Source organism: Lygodium microphyllum, chromosome 22, assembly GCF_053477565.2.
Source record: "Lygodium microphyllum isolate KBCC chromosome 22, Lygodium_microphyllum_v1.1.10, whole genome shotgun sequence".
In the NCBI taxonomy this organism is placed as follows: domain Eukaryota; kingdom Viridiplantae; phylum Streptophyta; class Polypodiopsida; order Schizaeales; family Lygodiaceae; genus Lygodium; species Lygodium microphyllum.
The window spans coordinates 31388016-31407802 of record NC_141156.1 but is presented as its reverse complement, the minus strand read 5'-3'; the positions used below and the strand labels follow the sequence as shown (position 1 = coordinate 31407802).

Below are 19787 nucleotides of genomic sequence, written 5' to 3'. Positions count from 1 at the left end.
TGTTTAGTATCCTGGGCATTTTCTGCACCCATATCTCTTTTGGGGCAATCTTTTGCATGGTGTCCATTTCCTTACAAACGAAGCATGCATCAAGATAGGCTGAGAATTCAACCTCAATTACAAGTTCAATACCATTAGCATCAAGAACCTATAGAGCCTCCGGTTGGGGCTTTCTTCTGTGCTATAGAATGCACACCTTCTCACCTTGGAGTGCTCCAATACGAGTGTGAAAGTGGGAGCATACAGTCCCCTTCCCAGAACCTGCACCAGGGCTTGGACTTCATCATCAAGCCAAATAATCAAATCAGGAAAGGCAACCCATAAAAGGCATTAGTGTGAGAGAATTTCATTTCAAGAGAAACCAGATATCCATGGCAGGGAGCAGACCAGGTTGCCCCAATACCCCACTGCAGAGTTAATAATGTAGTCACACCAAGTGTAAGAAGCCACAACTACCAGGAAGAACCCTTTGCCCATGAAAAAGAACTACATTAGCACAGCCTTACTCCCAAAAGTATGCCAGAACCAATTCAAGAAGCCATCCCCCATAGGAGGCTGTCCTGTGAAGTACATGTACAGCCCCAACAGTGCAAAATCTGCATACCTTTGCTTGAGCCATGATGAAAATGCCACCAGTGCTCACATAATACGTGTTTTCCTGCAGCAATTGTCACCTTCTGCTCATTAAATCACTTTTGGTCCTACCACATTTGCTTCTCCAACTCAACCGCATCCTCGTTAGCAAGGACTGCACCAGCATGGTATGTTACATCCTCTCTGCTTGCCACTATTATTTGTAGCCATAAGCAACCTCAAAATTCCTGCCACACACCCCCGCCCATACCCCTGCCCTCCCCCCTCCCCCCGCCGCCCCCCCCCCCCCCCCTTTTCCTGGGGCCCACCTCCCTCCTTTCTTTTTGGGGCACTGCTCCCTCTGCATGCATGCGAATGGGAGGACCCTGCATGTATCAGCAAGGTGGGCAATTAATGCCCACTTTGCAATAAATGCTATAAATCCACTTCATGAGCACATTCCCTAGTTGTCTCTGTATCTTCCCACCACATCGTCAAAGCAAAATCACTTTTATACCAAGTAGTTCGGATTCACTTCCACGAGTTATTTCCTTTAGCTGTTCTCTAACTAACCCACAATTTACAGCACTACATATTTATCCAAAACCAACATGCTTACTTTAAGCACACAATTTAAACAGCTGCCCACAATTTACCCCACCTTAAAGACATAGACTATGCATCTGAGCAGCCCAATAATTATTGGCTAAAAACGATCAGATTACTGTAAGTAAAACTTCCACCATGAATGGATATGGAGTTGAAAAGACTGCATCATCCTCAAAATCCTCACACCCAGGTGAAAGAAAGCACGAAATCAGACCTCACTTACAACTGATACATATGGGATCAAGTTATTGTAAAACCCCTTGAAGCTTTACAAGGCAAAATTTTTCATCCATTAAGCAAGCTTGAGACAATTCTTTTTCCAAGAAACTAAAAGTAGAAGACCTTCAGACATGCTAGCAGGTGTGCTGTCAATGTAAAAGACAAAACCATGCCAATCCCGTACCCTCGCTGGAAAAATGAACTGAGTATCTTGGTGATTTGAAGAGAGAGTGTGAGAATCCTCAAGCGGCTGCGTTCTTCAATTCTTGTAAAAAAGTCAATTGGCTTGAGAGTCTGTTTCAAGTGATAGGCCAAACCAAGCATGACCAGGGAAGACATACACACCTGAGTCATGACAGCATGACTGAAGGGAGAATCCATAACCCTGAACATCAAGGCCCCCCATATGATGTGCACAGAGCCAGCTATGACAAGAGCTTTGGTGAATTTCTGCATAGAATTCTTCATTTCCATCTGGGCTTCCCTAAGCTCATTTGCAACTGGTGACATATCCCGCTCAACTGTCGGTCCCACTATTTCTTCATGTTGAAAGTCCTCCAGACTTTTTTTTGACTGAGATGTTGCACCCTCACAATTTAAAAGATAAACCTTCCCAGTGTGCAGTTCATTTGCCATGTTCATATGTAAACTTGAAAAACTCAATGAAGGAAGGCTCTGCCACACAATCTTATTTGGAGTAAAATCAAGTCTCCTGGACATCATCTCCTTCCAGGTTGCTACAATCCCTCTGCTAGTCTCATTATCTTGCAATAATTCTGCAGAAAAAGGAAATTTATCAATATAAGCTCTTCCACACAATCTGAAAATGCTTGATCATAGAAAAGGAATGTTTCAACACTACAAAACCTCTCTTTCTTGCTAAGCTACAAAAACAGATCAACACTTTCCATTTGTCATGCTTTGCTAAGCAACACAGTTAAGCAAGTATAGTTGGCCTACTTGTGATGGAGTTTTGTTATGAGTACATGTATTTTTGAAACCTCACTTAACATATGGATTAATTTTTAATCACATGATTAAGTAAATGTTGCACATGTGAGGTGCAACTAGGGTTAAAGTAAATTTACGAGCCCGGGACCCGAAGAAATCAAGAGATGTCAAAGGCAAAAGTTGCTATAAGTTATGCCACACACGTACTTGGTGGTATCTGGTGCCAATTGTTGGCCTACATCATTCATTTGGCCATAAGTGCCAATTGGTGATACTAGAGAAGTGGCGTTTAATGGTACCTAACATCAATCTGATGGTCAAAGATGGCACAGAGACTCTTGGGAATGGAAGTTGCCTAGGCAATTTAATTATTGGCTAGTTAGATTATTTTTCAGGAACTGAAATAATTATTAGATTAATTTTCAGTATTTAAAGATTGAAAACTAATATTTAATTATGGATAATGCTGGAAAAACCATTTGGAAAGGCTGCCACTTGTCAAAAATGCCCATGCAAGACTGAAAAACGTCTTTAGAGACTGGAGAGAGGCATTTTTAGTGTATTCATATTACAAGAGAGAGAGAGGAGATGCTGCTGGTCTGATTTGCAACCATTGGAGGACCTTCTGAGACAAATAAGGGCAAGAGAAGACCAATCAACAGTAGGTGACAACATCTACAGGCTATTGAGATAGGGCAGCAGTAGTAAATGACTCATTTTCTTCAGTTCTTTGCATATACAACCTTTTGTGGTAAGGCAGCAGCTGCATTTGACTGATTTTCAGTCATTCTTCGCGACAAAACTCTGAATTTTCTCTCTCTACAGCTTTCTCTCTCATCTCCCAGCCATTTCACATCCTTGCTCCGAAGGTCTCAACATTTAGATCCTTGGAGGTTGAGAAATTACAAGTTTCTCTGCTATAAACCCTAATTTACAGCAGAAATTAGGGTTTAGCAACAGCCTTGGAAAGCGTGCCGGAAATTGGAAGCTCCAAGACTTGGATTCAACAAGGTTGAAGATGAATTTCAGCTAAATTCAAGTGGCGAACTAGCCAGCCATTGAATTTGGGGCATTTCCATCGTCCATGAAGTGGGTGAAGGCCAATTATGTGCCCGAATCAAGAGGCAAAACAGATTGAAGACTTGCTGGTCACTTTGGATAGCAAGGGGCATTTGGATTGCGAAGGGGATTGGGAGAATCCCATTCTAAATCATCTTCTTCTTCAATAAAGCTAAAGAAATACCGAAAGGGGCGCCAATTTTGGGGCCAATCGGGTATGCATTGTCCAAGATCAATAGGTAAATTTGTATTTTCAGATTTGTATTAATTATTTTCTGATGAAATTAAGTTGTAATCAGGGATTTACCACCCATCCACAAAAGGAAGGTTGGTTTAATGGTTTCCTTGCTTTGATACCATCAAATCCTTTGAATTGGTGGATTTGTGGTACTTGACTGCAACTTGGGACTATTGTGTTATTGCTGAAATTGTTCTCAGTAGTGAATTACAGCAAGCATGTCTTCACATCGTGATATGGGATCAAGTGGAGAGGATGTATCACTCCTTGGTCAATCGCGTGGTGAAGGGGAAAACGCAATGATTGATGTTAGGCATGGTTCTCAGCATGGACAGCATGATGAAAATGTGGAAAATGACCCAAATGTTGGCACTTCAATGCATAAAGAGGCTGATGACCAGCAAGGGGCTGAAGAATTTGATAATAGCTTCAAGGATTGAATGTGTACAACAGCAAATCTTTTTGTTGAATTGGCAAAGGATCCTCAGTTTACTCGATTCTTGAATGCCCCAAAGAAGGACAGCAAAGGCAAAGAGAAGAAGACACTTTCTACAGCTTCGGGAGCCTTCGTTAAAAGAGTCCAAAATGCTTGATGAGCACAAACAGTTAGTATCTGTGAAGCAGCAAGTGCAAATGCATGGCCAACTTGGTAGTGCCAATCCATAGGAACATGGGCAGCAAGGCAATTATGCACATGCAAGCATGGGATAGCAAGGATACTTTGGTGGTGGCACCATTTTTCATGCTATGGTTGAATAGGCACCACATACGAGAATGTATGGCATAAATCCCTATGGTATGCAGCAGCCAATGCATGGCTCACAACACCCAATGTATCCAGATAACACAAGTGGAATGCCTAACCCCATGAAAGGCAACATAGGCATGATGCCTGGGGCACAAAGTGGGCCGTATGGATATGTATCGGTACTCCCAGGGACTGTTGGAGCACAAGGATTTGGTGCTGGCCATGTAGGTGCTTCAGATAGTGCTGGTTTTTATGCAAATACAACCAATGCGCCCTTTTTGCAGCAGCCCATTTATGATAACTTGACTCCCATTGGTCCGCTGAAGGACTATAATGAAGGTGGCAAAAGCGTGAAGTTTGAGCCTTTCAGTGGTGCACAAGATAGGCTGAAAGCAATTGTTTTTATTCCACTGTTTGATGCAGCCTATTCTGAAGGCAACTTCATAGAGGCATCTAAGATACGCAAGGCAACCACATTTTTGAAGGGAAATGCATTGCAGTGGTGGTCTACACTTCTTATTCGAGGCAAGTCACCTACCACTTGGGTCCAGTTCAAACAAATGTTTGCTTCAAATTGATTGACAAGTACCTTTGAAGTAGACATTATGACAACTTGGAATCAGTTGAATTCCAAAGACTGCATGAACTTGGATCACTATAATAAGAAGTTTTGAGATGCATTGTTGCCAGTTACTTCTTGTCGCACATTCTTATCGCACAGTACCCCTCCATGAGTAGGTGGAGAAGTATATTTGTAGTTTGCCAAAGGGTATTCAGGATTTTTGCATTAAGTCCACTGTTTCCAGCATGTCTCAGCTTATAAAAACTGCTACTATAGCCAACACATTGCTGCGTGGAAAGGATGCATGATTCCACAATGATGATGCCAAGTCACATATCAAAGAGTCAAAGGCTGAGAAAAAGGAAAAATCTGAAAATAAAACTGAAAATCAGGGCAGATCTGAAAAATAGAGCTGGAAAGAGGAACAGATCGCAAAGAAAGAGTGGGAAAAGTGATACACTGTCATGTAAACCTCAATTGTCGGTTGTCAATATGGTTTATCACATTGAGTTGGATGCCATGAAAGGGCAATATGTTGCTGATTTGAACTTAACTAATGTTTATAATCATCTTTGCAATGACCAAAGGCATGGACACTTTGTATAAGAGATGGGTTTCCGATGATGCATGGACGTCTGTGTGTCACAAAGAAGTTAAGGCCTAGAGTTATCACTGAAAGTCGTGCTCCTTGGTATGCAGGACATAGAGGTATTGATGCCACGGTCAAGGCAGTGGAGCATTTCTTTTATTGGCCAGCTTTGAGGTATGATATAGAACACATTGTTAAGACATACATCGTATGCCAGAAGGTAAAGCATGATAGGCAAAAGATGCCGGGTTTGTTACAGCCCTTGCCTATTCCAGATAGGCCTTGGCAGAGCATTGCAATGGACTTTATTTTTGAGCTTCCTAAGATACCTACAGGAAATGATTGGATATAGACTATCATTTGCAAGTTTAGCAAAAAAGTCCATTTCATTCCGGTGAGAAAGAAAATAAAGGTTGATCATATGGTACGATTGTTTCTGCAGCACATCTTTAAGTATCATGGTATCTAGAGTCGATCATTAGTGATCGAGACCCCCGGATGACTAGTTTATTTTGAAAGGGCTTGTTTAAGAATATGGGTACCACACTAAAATTCTCATCATCCTTCCATCCGCAGACAGATGGTCAGTCTGAGGAAGCACATTCCAGTGTTAGACCTTTTTGAGATGCTATGTTTCAGACCACAAAATACTGTGGGAGCAGTATTTGCCCTTGGTTGAGTTTGCTTACAACAACACAATGCATAGTTCTATGGGCAAAGCTCTAACTGAAAGGCATCTAGGTAAAGCTACAACAACTGAGAATGAGTTCGGTCAGGTTCAGCAAAACAAGGGTCCGGAGTATTGCCTGATGCTCAAGGGGGAGATAGCACTTCCACTCCTCCGGTTATGGACAGCTCTCGCATGTAGTGAATCTCGGATGCATTCAGCATGCATCCAAGGTACTGCGATGATAGTATGTTTGCCATGAGGTCACTACTTAGTGTACTAGTCACTGTGAGATATATGCAGATGAGTATGAGTTTCACCCGAGCACTGGAACTATACTTTTGCATCAGCTTATGATCAATTTAGCATGAATTTTGCCTCCATTTTGAGACAAAAAATTTGATCAATTTCAACTCAGTTTTTGATCAGCTTGAGAACCGTTTATGGTCACTTTTTGGATTAGTTGTGCATTAGTTTTCGCACTGATTGCTGGTCAGTTTTTGCAATGAGTTTGTGATAAGTTTGGGGTCACATTTATAGCAGTTTGTGATCAGTTCTCATATCAGTAGGTGATCCGTTTATGATCAGATTATGCTCAATTTTCAATGGTTTACATCTAGTTCCACGGGCAACAACATATGTTGTAATGCCATTGATATTTTAGCCATGGTTTATGTTTGGTTTTCGCTTACTGTGGTTTGGTTTTGTGAGATGAGTTGAGCTCATGAGAAGTGGACATGTCATATGATAATCTGGCAATGTTTTTGAGATTCTTTGTGAGTCTTATGTTATGTTATGTTATGTTGGCTAGTAATTTTCAGCATATGTTGGGCATATGGAATGGTTGAACAGCAGTGCGCAATGTTATATTAACTATGATGCTCTATGGAAATTCCAATGTAGTACTTTGCTTTTGATGCATTTGGCAGTGTAATCGAGGACGATTGCAAGGATTTCAAGGGGAAGGACTGTCATGAGAACATGTATTTTTGGCAAAAGTTGCTATTAGTTATGCTGCACAGGTACTTGGTGGTATCTGGTTCTAGTTGTTGACCTAGGTCATTCATTTGGCCATAAGTAATTGGTGACACTAGAGAAGTGGCATTTAATGATACCTAACACCAATCTGATGGTCAAAGATGGCACAGAGACTCTCGGGAATGAAAGTTACATAGTCAATTTCATTATTGGCCAGTTAGATTATTTTTCAGGGCACCGAAATAATTATTAGATTAATTTTTAGTATTTGAAGACTGAAAATTAATATTTAATTGTGGATAATGCTGGAAAAACCATTTGGGAAGGCTGCCACTTATCAAAAATGTCCATGCAAGACTGAAAAACGTCTTTAGAGGCTGGAGAGAGACATTTTTAGTGTATCCAGCTTACAAGAGAGAGGAAGGAGATGTTGCTGGTCTGCTTTGTAGCCATTGGAGGACCTCTTGAGGCAACCAAGGGCAGGAGAAGACCAATCAATAATAGGTGACAGCATCTACAAGTTGTTGAGACATGGCAGCAGCAGTAAATGACTGATTTTCTTCAGTTCTTTGCATTTACAACCTGTTGTGGCAGGGCAACAGCTGCATTTGACTGATTTTCAGTCATTCTTCGCGACAAAACTCTGAATTTTCTCTCTCTACAGCTTTCTCTCTCATCTCCCAGCCATTTCACATCCTTGCTTCAAAGATCTCAACATTTGGACCCTTGGAGGTTGAGAAATTGCAAGTTTCTCTGCTGTAATTTATTATAGCAATTAATAGAGACTTGTACTAGTGATCCTCCAAGAGCCCAAGTATGAACCAACACTTCAAATCCACAAAGTCATCTAAATGTCCTATCTGAGACAGCCCTTCATGCCATCTCAATTGCCCCAAACAATGTTCACCACAACCAAGCCACAAATGCTCTGACTCACTCACCCATAGTTGTCAGGTACGAAAGGTACGATGCAGTACGGTACGATAAAATATGGTACTAAATGGTACCTTACGATTTTATAAGGTACGGTACGATATTAGTATAGAAAAAAATTTAACATTATTATTTAAAAAACCATAAGTCATTAAATGATAGAACATTAAATACATGTTTAACATGGAAATAGCCATTTCATTACAAAATAAGATGAATACATGAGGGTGGCCATCGTGATCGCATGGGTTGTGCGAAACATGCGATACAACTAGAGTCTAGTACATACATGGTGACTACTCCATGGATGATGCATCATAGTGGCATGTGGATACAATGATAGTAGATACAAAAAAGAAAGAGACCTATGAATATTTGATGAGGCATCACTATCACTATCACCATCATCATCATCATCAAAACCATCTGCGTGCTCATCAAGAGATTCTTAAGATGACTCCTCAGCGTCAAATGATGAGACACTCTCATACTCATTTTCACTAATGAGGTTACCATCATCATCAAATGATGGCTCCCTAGGTGCCGGCTGTATAGGCAAGGGGATGTCATGGTGAGGCACGGAATATAAGCTACTAGAGCCCTACCTTACATATGTATGCAAGCCACTCGAACCACCCCTTCTCGATATCAGAGGGTGCCGAATGACCATGTCCTTGCTACCATCTACTCGAACTCTTTACCCACGAGCACACTGACTGCGAGTGTCACAAGTATCTGCTGTTGTAAGCTCTCTATAGAGCTCAGCAAAGATCCTCTCCTCCTCCTTGTCCACCTCCTGATGTACACTCTAAAGAGTGTCGCCTATCAACTTGAATGTATCAACATTCACCAACACAATGCACATAAGATTGTAAATGCTAAAGTCTAAATAGTGAAGTATGAACTTTAAAGTTTAAAACAACAAATTTTAAATTTTATGATTAAGTGTTTACTTGCTTTGGACTACCATGCTCATCATAGCCCTCATCATGCGCAAGTTAGTGCGGCAATAGACTAGCTGCTCTAATTGTCGCATGCTAAGCTGATTGCAAATCTTCGTGTGAATGAGAGAATAGACACTCCAGTTTCTCTCACATGCACCCAAAGAGCAATCTTGAGCAAGGACTCTCATGGCTAAGGGCTAAAGGTTTTCCAAAGTGTATCCAAAGTTTTGCCACCAAAATAGAGGCTTCACAAGTAACTCCCTCCTCCAACAAGTGGAAGAAGCAAAAGCCACATGCCCTCTCTGATCTGCATAGCATCCTAGCTCCTCTAGCACTGCATTGTGGTTATTCACAAAAACCATACATGTCTATCGTCCATGACTGTCAGCAACTTATAGGCCCAATATACCAATGATGCAAAACCATGGATGAGCTTATGTATCCATGTCCATATCCTCACTGCTATCTCTAGAACGTGCGTGCGCTGTGTCTTTGTGATCGTCGTGCAAGCACATGCCTCCACCAATGCTGCTCTAAAGCCCATATTGGACCCCTTAACAATGGCATGGACTTTTTGCCAGAATTGCTCACTAAGGCACAAGGGCTACATAGCTTCAACCTCCTCTATCTCATGCTCATCCCACTCATTATAGAGTGGACACCACTATCTGGTACAATGCGGACCACACCTCATAAAGGCACTTGAGTAATAACCACATGTAAGCAAAGTGAGTTAAAGAAGGCTTATTCAACTCGAGTGTGCTATGCTCGCGATACACTGCAAGCACCTTTACCTTTACCATGAAGAAGATGACAAGTGATGTGGCTTTACAAGCCACCCTCTTCACCCACTTGAACTTCCCAATGTCCTTCACGAGCAAGTCCAAACAATGACTTGTGCATGGAGTCTACACAATCGTAGGGAGCTCGGCCTCTAGCAAACGACCCATGCACTAACAATTCAATACATTGTCAGTAACAACTTGCACCACATTCAAGGGGCCCACCTATAACCACAAATTACAATACTTAAGAGATCCGAGAGAGAGAGAGAGAGAGAGAGAGAGAGAGAGAGTTGAGCCTCGAAAGATTCAACTTTCAAGAATCAAGAGAGATAGAGGCTTAAGGGGAAGAGAGAATCAAGGTAGATATTAGAGAGAATAGGGAGATAGATAATTATGATTCATGAATAATGAAAGAAATCAATTTAAAAGACAATGTATACCTCAAGATAGCTTGCCGAATGTAGCAATAGATGAAGGCACCCGTCATTTTCCTCCTTGCTAGTGTCTACGGCCCACAAAAAGTAAGTGCCAAGTGGACATAAAACGAGTATATTGCTGAATCCCTTTTTTTACTATCACTCCATCCGTCCATGAGCATGGAGTGACCATATTTTGTCCATGCGGCCTGAATAGGATCAAGGGCTCTATCAATCCTCTCCTTCTCTTCATTAATCTTTTTCGTTCTCATGTCGTTGTATGTAACACCGGTCCATTCTTCACAGTGCAATCACCATGCATGCAATTTCAATATCCGCAAATCATTGTCTTTCTCTAAGAAAGGCAATCGATCCACGCACACGACCAAGAGCTTGAGAGATAGAGGATTGCCTCTCTGGTGCCACATGAGTCTCCACTCTGTCTTTTGCCGGAGCCAACTGCAAACGTGGAGTCACCAGCCACCAACGGTGGAGGCCCCATCCACATCGGTTGAAGATACGTCCACATTTTGTGCTTTCTCATTAGTAGGCATAGGTATTGGTGCCGATACACCATTTCCTCCTCCTCTAGTGGATCCTCCTCTCATCTTGGTGAGAATCTTGTTCACGATATTTTGAGGGATTTCCTTGTATGGAGCAACTTGACTTCCCCCCCTCCCCCACAGTCTTAGCAGGATGTTGGAGACGGGTCGCACCACTTGTGTAGCGCTTTCCGCAATACTTGCACATCCAATGGTGGGAGGTTTAACTTCTTTGTGTCCCTCTCCACATGAATGACATGCAAATTGAAGGCCTCGTGCTTCTTACGAGTCATGATGCCGATGGAGAGGGAGAGTAATAAGTGAGAGAGAGGCTTGAGAGAGAGAGACTCAAGGGATAGTGAGAGGCTTGAGCCTTGAGCCTTGAGAAAGAGAGGGAGAAATGAAATTATATGAAATGACATGAAATGATATATTAACGTCTTCAAAAGGCCAAAATGACCTATGAGACCATGAGTTACAATCATGTGTATGATGGTACAACTGTCTGGGCAAAATATGTATGTAGCACAAAGCAAAATAAGAAAGGAAACTAACTATGGCTATGTGTAAAACATAGAGCTCTATCTAGTAACAATGAGCTCCAAATGGAGGACCTAGCTCTAGCCCGAGCAATAATCCCCTGTATTCGCCTATGAAGGTGTCATCGATGTTTGTGCCGAGGCCTAGGACGCCTCGATTGGCTAAGCTGAACGGCTCGATCAATCAGTACTCCTTGTCTGTGTGTGGACTGTGGCGGTAAGAGAGGCTCTCGTGTGGACTGTGGATGTAATTGTATTGAAGTCTTCTAAGTCTCCTTTGCAAAGAAGTCTGTGAGCTGCCTCTGTGAAGGGCCTCGTTGTCCTGGAGTAGCTATACTCCTGAGGCTCATGTCAGGAAGCCGTCGTATCTCAAGAAGAAAGAGGCCAAGGCATCGCTGATCGGTAAAATCCATGACTCTAGGTAGTGGTCCAAATCCGTCTCTAAAGAGACAGTGGAAACGACCACGGATCTCATAATACGCTGGGCAAAGGCAAATATAATGCTTCTCTATCTCTCGCCCTAATTGGCATATCTGGCATATGCGCTCCTCTAGTGGGATGGATCTATATCTGCCTGTCTCAATTTCTAGCTGATGTGAGGAGGTGCGCAACTGGCCAATAGTACATCTGATCCCATAGGAAAGATGGGTGTCCATGTATCTCGGGCAAACAATAAATTCATTATCTGTAACATGAAGGAAATGCACACGGTAGAAAGCCATCTTTGTCCCTAGCTCTTGCCCTGGCATCAACCATGTCCGTCTAATATCCAACTGGGTAAGATCCATCCTGATGAACTTGCGGATCTCTAATCTACTCAGATCAAGAGATGGTGCATCAAGGGAGTACAGGACGGGGGGTAACTTGTCAATGCTAAAGCCATGCAGCTCAAACCAAGCCGGCATCTATGCATACCAACATGAAGTATCACCCTCTCTAGCAAGCTGTTTGGAGGACTCAAGGGCCAACCGTGCATATCTGTGTTTAGGTAAGTCCCATAGGCTATGTAAGTATGTGACCGATTGGGTGAGGGCCTCTACCACAATCGGTGTAACTGCTAGCTCGGCTCTGATGATCTCATGTGGCACTAAGGCCTTACATCTGATCATCTTGGATATCATGGACACTAGGGGTTCTCCATCAACCTCCATCCGTCGTAAGTGCACCCTGATCTGCTAAGGTGGTCAAGACTTAGGTCCCCATATCTGTACTCCATAAAGTAGTGTGGATGTGACCAGTGTATCGAAGAGACATAGCTTGGTGGGGGGTTCTTAGAATTGCACCTGTGAGCACATCCTCTCCAAACTACCTAGTGCTGTGTATCCGCAAGTCAATCCAGTCTACTGCCTCTCGCATAGAAAAGGTGGGCCTTGTGAATAAGACTCCTAGGTATGTATAAGAATCCACATACTCCAACCACAATTCCTTTGAGTCGTCCACAATTGCCCTAAATAGGCTTTAGGGGAACTGCCAACTAACTGGTCTAGTTGTTTGCAAAACAATTTGACTAGTTGTGTATGATACCAACTATAAGAATCACTATCCTAATTGCATAACTCAACCAAAGATGAGAGAACCCAAAAAGGAAAAAGAGATCCTCAAATTTTCATTAGAGTAATTAATGGAGATCTATAGAAGTGTTGGCTTCAAGAGCCCAAGAATGAACACCCTCTACAATTCCTTGAAGCTGCCTCGCTGTCCGCTGAACCAACTCAGCTCTTCTACACTGCACGCCCATCTTCAATCAATTTTCAGCCTTGATCTGCCACAAACACTCCAGATTGCTGATCTCATAAACACACTGTTTTGTCAGCTAGACTTCTCTTTGTTGCTCCTCGTAGTTGGCATGGACAAAAGGAGAAGAATTGTGTTCGCCGATCACGTTATATGCACCATGATGATGACTCCAGCCATGGGCATCCTTATTCTTATTCTAGGTTCGAAAACTTGCAGCCAAGTGTTGCAATCAGGCTAAATACTTTTTTTTGCTACTTTTAAACTGGCTTGCTTACTGCCACATCATCATAATATTTTAATATACATGTTTTTGTTGTCATTTCAACCATAACCTGCTGCCCGACCCTACAGGCCATCATCATGACCTATCTCATCATGTTTCACCGGTAATACACAAGCAATCCACCTCTCATGCAATCCTTCTATCCACCTGGCTGTCCAACAAAATCTACTCCCGCCTGTCCCATCGCATGCCCACCATATGAGCTGTGTATGTGGGCAATGCCCAAGTACATTACACATGAGAGGTGGCACTCATGGTACTGAATCATCATCTTCTACTTTAACTGCTCTTACTCCAGAGCGGATTTGTTGAGATGGTTGCCATTTTATTGCCTTATCAGTGAAGAGAAGAGCCATTCCTTACATGAGGTCATGTAGCAATGAGGCACACATTGCTTACCTTCATAAGCAACTTTAGCATGGATGAAGGTGGTAATATTGATTTTAATTTAACAAACATTAGAGATCTTAGGGAGCAGTTCTTAAACATTGATGAAGTTGTTCCTGACAATCAGCGTTGTCTACTAGACTTAATAGTTTGCCCAAGTGTTATCAAGGTTTTGCCACCACTCTGAGGTTAGCAACTATGAGAAACCAAGTCAACTACACCTCCGACCAGCTTGTTTCTTTATTATTCTAGGAAGAGCAAAGCTATGTCAATCACAATGCAACAATGACTCATAGAGGATAAGGAGATCCCCAAGGCCCACCAATTTCCAAAGAATACTGGTCAAAAATTCGCCACTACAAATGCCATTCATAATGCTTCATCCCCTCATACTGCATCTCTTCTCATGCTTGTCAATCTTCAGCTCACTCCCAAAAAGGTACTACTTTGAAGACAAAGAGATGTAACTACTGCAGAAAGCCAAAGCATGACATCATTGAATGTTCTAACTTCTAAGCACATCGCTTCAAAGAAGCAAAAGAGGAAGTTAGGTCTTGCTATCACCAATGAAATTGTTGCCTGCACTCAGCATAAGGACTATACATCTTCATCCAATGTCAACATTGTCACCTGCACTCAGCATAAGGTATATACATCTTCATCCAATGTCAACATAATCCTTCTCTTTGTGATGAGCGTTCATCAGTTTTTGCTGTTGGGGCACCATCATGTACACCAACAATGTCTTTTTGTGCAGTGAATTTTATTGATCATGTGCAAGTCATTACAGTTTTTTGGTACTCTTGTGCTCTTGCAAGATGTTCTCTATGTGCCAAGTATAAAGAAGACTTCAATATGCATTTCAGCCATTGCAACTTGTGGCTTTCAAGTTGTTTTCGATGCTCCGAGGTGTGCAGTCTATGACAACAAATCTCGTTCTTCTATTGTATTGACTACCACATTGGCAAAAGGCCTCTACAGACTTGATTCTTATGACCAACAGCTTGCTGGAAATTATGTTCATCATACTTTTTCAGGCTGTGATTCTATAGCAGCTGAAACTGCCTTCAGAAGTAATCCAAAGAGTAGTGAAAGTAAACTAGCTTACAGACACAAAATAAATCAGTAAATAAATAAAAGACTCCTTGAACAAGAGAGCTAGAATGCGACTGACTTAGTCTCACTAACCACCATCCTCTCAATGCCAGTGATTCTCATGTGCCTTGTAGCTTGCTCTTGAATCAGACAAAACGTGTCTCCAGCATGGTGTCATCAGTTGCCCTCCCCAACCTTGACCAAATGCAAGACAAATCTGTCCATTCACGCCTAAAGTGCAATGCATATGAAAACACGTTGTTCTCAGTCCAATGGACCTACAAACACCATATTGAAGATGCAAACTTGGTCCCACATTATTGCCCATTGCAAACCATGTATATACACACAAATTTCCATTCCCAAATTGAGCCACACAACTTATCTATGGAGACTTGAGGACCGTCTTATCCTTGTTAATTGGCTTTGATTAACTCAGGGACTTTCCAAGTGTCCGACAACTTTGTTACCTTCATTGTTGGACTCAAACATGTCATAGGACGAAATACTGAGCTCTGATACTATGTCGAGAAATGGTGGAGTTTGCAAGAAGGAACACAGAGTGTATGGCAAACATTGAGACAAATAAACTTAGAAACACTAAAGAAGAATAAAAAATGATGAACATTGAATCATGTTAAATGAATCATGCTAATACAATGGAGTAAAGCTCGAAGATAACTGCATTATCCTAGCTAATCAGGTGGCAACACTTGTGAGTGAAGATCTCTCTGTGTAAGTGTCTGTAGATGCATGATTGCTGGGCAACCCTTCAAGAGCGAAGAAAACACAAAAACGCATCTAATGTAGGGCTGATAAAGAGGATGTAACTTCTTGTACACAACCTAGATCCACTGCAAATGTAGCCTCCATAAAGTGGCTAGTGGCTGGATAGTGGAAACCATCACATGGGTGTTGAGGAGGCAACAAGGGCTGGAAACCCACAATAATGATGAAGATGATCGATTGTACCAGTACAAGGAGAAGTGAAGCTAGAAACACAGCAATGGAAATGATGAAGAAAAGGTTGGCAGGCTTTTTGGACTCGACGGCAACAATCTGGAGTGTCTGGAGCTGATGGCAATGTGGAGAAGACCTCCAAAATGAAATCACCTGTTGGTACAATGTCATGGTCAGCTCAAGAGCAACATGAACTGAGATCTCTGCCAAGGTAGGCGTATGGACAGCACTGGTAGAGAGACAAGGCTGAACGTGTCATGGGGGAATGATGAAGAGTGAATGAGAGAGTAACTATAGAGTGATGAATGTGCCCTATATATAGCCACATGAGTCATTGAAGTGTCTAGGGTGGCACCCAAATACTACTAATAAAAATAAAGCCTTTTTCGGGCTGTAAATGGAAACTAAATAGGAATTCATGGAATATATTGCACTTAATGACTTTGGTTGCTCAACAAAACCAACTCTCGATTTTTCAAAAGTCCATGCATAGGCTTCATCCTATGCCCTATCCAAACCTTAGAAAACATAGCACCTTTGAGCTCATGGACCAAACTTCAAAAGAGACTTTCCCTACACAATTCTCACAATCCCACACCATTCCTCTTTTACGTAATAGAATTGTGAGAAAATCACTTTTTTCGCGACAGAATGGTCTAGAAAGTACAGAAGGCTCGAGTGTGAAAGTGCACAATAGAAAGGAAAGCTGAAACCAACCTTTCTTGATACAGAAGGGTGGTGGAGCCCTAAAATGTACTGATTTACAGCAAGCAATAAATTAATAAAATTGAAAATTCAACACTTTACCACTTTGGGCTAGATTGCCCATAAGAAAATTGAGAAGAGTCAACACCCAATTCGCCCCAAAACATCGGCGCCCCTTGCAGTATTTGAAACTGAACTTTCTTCTTGGCAAGGGTGGTGATAACCTGATTTGACTTAAATTAGAGCAAGCAATAAATACATAAATCTGGAAACACACACTTAATCTTGGACAGCCGACACTCGATGCCTAGCACCTAGCGCCCCTTGCAGTATTTCTTTATCTTGTATTGCTATAAGGTTGAAGTACACTAAGATATAGGCTGATCTCCTTCAATCTTCAATACAAGAGCCTATCATAAGTGACCAACACTGCTTGGGCACAATTTGCCCCTTGATTGTACAACAATCAGAGCTATGCTTGGGTCTTCAATCTCTCACATGTGGGCCACAATAATTTGGGAAGGGCTATCCCTCGGATCAGCTGCAAATTGATGCCTTCTATTGCTACACTAAGTACCTAGGTCTTCAGTAATTGGCATGGATTTGAAGGTGGTTATGGAAACCCTAATGGCTGCTGCAAATCAGGGTTTCGACAGCAATTTCTTCAATTGCTCTTCACCAATGGCTGGAATATATTGAGGATTGCTAAGGAAATGTCAAAGGATGAGAGAGAATTAGCTGAAAGGAGTACCTTTCAAGTAGTAGATCTAATTGCAATTTTGATGGCCCCAATAGCTTCAAAAATGGGGTAAAAGCTTAGCATAACTATCAAGCCCTCCTCTTCTATCACCGCCTCTCGTTGAGGCAAAAAAGGAAACTTGTTGTCACGAGGACGTGAAAATTTGATGCTTTGCTTATGTTTAATTGGCATTTGATTAAAGGATTAATCAAATGTGCAATTAAAAGATGCACGTGTTGCACATGTGAGGTGCAAGCTACTTTTTTTTACAGTTGAAGGCCGAAGGACCCTGTGAAAAAGATGGGTGTCAAAGGCAAAAGTTGTAAAAAGTTACACTTGTTAGATTCTAGGTGAATTTTGGTGTCAATTTGCCCCTAGGACCATTAATTGGCCATTAAGTGTCAGCGGTGACACTAGGAACTAGGCATTCATTAATGGATTAATGCTTGTCCAAGGGTCAATTAATGCATGGGACCACTTTGGGTTGCAAATGGCCTAGCCAATTAATTTTTGGATGTGCAAGGTCAATTTTCTGGGCATGGATTAAGGGCTGAATTAATTTTCAGAATTAATTAATTCTAAAAATTCATTAAATGGCTGGAAATTGCTGAAAATTGATTAAGAAAGCTACCACTTGGCAAAACTTTCCCATGCAAGTGGGGGAAAGGCTAAATAGCGTTGAAGGGAGATGGAAATCTCGTTTTTTCATTTTGGAGCTGTTGGAAAGAGGTGTTGGACTGTTGCTGCCAGCTTTTGGGGCCATTTCCCAGCCATTGGAGACCATTTTGGTGATGGAGATTGCATATTCTTGACCTTGGGAAGCTGGCAATTGCTACTAATGCACTTTCTCCTGAAGATCAGTGTCTCTGATGCTCCTATTGTTGTTGCTGCATCCGTTTGGGGTTGGTACAACAGGGCAGCAGCTGATTTTGATCAGTTCTTCGCGACAAATCTCAAAATTTTCTCTCCTTACAACATTCTCTTCTCTCCTTCAGCCTATGCTCAGCCATTCTCAGCAATTCTCAGCCATTGGAGGAAATCTCAGCCATTTATGGTGGGCTGATCTGTAATTTCTACAGTAAACCCTAATTTACAGCAAAAATTAGGGTTTAGCAGCCACCTTGGGATCCGTGCCAAAGATTGAAGGCTCAAGGGACTGAAATCAACAGTTGATAATTAAAGATAATCAAGGGATTTCAAGAGCCGGCCCATCCCAAATTGATTTGGGGTAGCATTTGACCAACCAAGGGTCAAATTGGAGAAGAAGTCCTAGGTGAATCAAGGGGCAAATGACCCAAAAGACTTGCTGGTCATTTATGACAGCAAGAGCAATTGGTTAGCAAGAGGAGATTGAAGAATCTCGAGTTTTACTCCTTCCAATTAAATGAAAGCTAAAGAAATACTACAAAGGGCGCTAATTTTGGGGCCAACAAGGTGTCTACTGTCTAAGAATGTTATGATAAAGTGTGTATTTCATTTTATGTGCATTTATTTATTGTTGTAATTAAGTGCTTAATCAGATTAAACCACCCTATCCGAGAAGAAAGGTTGGTTTTACTTGTTTCCCCTATCATACCGCACTACGCGATAAGTTGTCGCCGCTCTTAGAGCTCATCTAATGCCGGCTCCTTCCTCCATCAGCGTCTTTAGTGCTGGAATGACCCTCAACTAGACCCCAAACAACTTCTCTCAACTTGCATTGGTAATTTTGATAAAGTGGAAGCCTCTTTTGCCATCAACGACCTTCTAACTTTAATATGATTTTTAATCACATGATTAAATAAATGTTGCACATGTGAGGTGCAACTAGGGTTAAAGTAAATTTACAAGCCCAAGACCTGAAGAAATCACGAGATGTCAAAGGAAAAAGCTGCTATAAGTTATGCCGCACACGTACTTGGTGGTATCTGGTGCCAGTTGTTGGCCTAGGTCATTCATTTGGCCATAAGTATCAATTGGTGACACTAGAGAAGTGGCGTTTAATGGTACGTAACGCCAATCTGATGGTCAAAGATTGCGCAAAGACACTCGGGAATGGAAGTTGCCTAGGCAATTTAATTATTGGCTAGTTAGATTATTTTTCAGGGCACTGAAATAATTATTAGATTAATTTTCAGTATTTAAAGACTGAAAATTAATATTTAATTATGGATCATGCTTAAAAAACCATTTGGAAGGCTGCCACTTATCAAAAATGCCCATGCAAGACTGAAAAACGTCTTTAGAGGCTAGAGAGAGGCATTTTTAGAGTGTTCAGCTTGCAAGAGAGAGAGAGGAGATGTTGCTGGTCTGATTTGCAACCATTGGAGGATCTTCTGAGGCAGCCAAGGGCAGGAGAAGACCAATCAACAGCAAGTAACAACATCTACAGGCTGTTGAGACAAGGCAGCAGTAGTACATGACTGATTTTCTTCAGTTCTTTGCATCTACATCCTGTTGTGGCAGGGCAGCAACTGCATTCGATTGATTTTCAATCATTCTTTATGACAAAACTCTGAATTTCCTCTCTCTACAACTTTCCCTTTCATC

At 41.8% G+C, this 19787-nt stretch overlaps 1 protein-coding gene and 1 pseudogene across 3 annotated transcripts in view; both read right to left on the bottom strand.

The window, feature by feature from the left end:
- Positions 1 to 1257: 1257 nt before the first annotated feature.
- Positions 1258 to 19787, bottom strand: part of LOC148017002 (uncharacterized) — an 82941-nt gene continuing 64411 nt past the window's right edge. Inside the window, exons 2-3 of one of the 3 annotated variants that reach the window (XM_087663357.1) lie at positions 1747 to 2177; positions 1521 to 1658 (exon numbers count right to left, since the gene is read on the bottom strand). In XM_087663357.1, the coding sequence (XP_087519483.1) occupies positions 1644 to 1658; positions 1747 to 2177 (446 nt within the window). In that variant the 3' untranslated portion in view covers positions 1521 to 1643. Of the gene's footprint in view, positions 2178 to 19787 lie in introns of all 3 variants that reach the window. The other 2 variants (XM_087663358.1, XM_087663356.1) reach the window with 2 other exon arrangements.
- On the bottom strand, positions 10583 to 12708 carry LOC148017003 (uncharacterized; annotated as a pseudogene).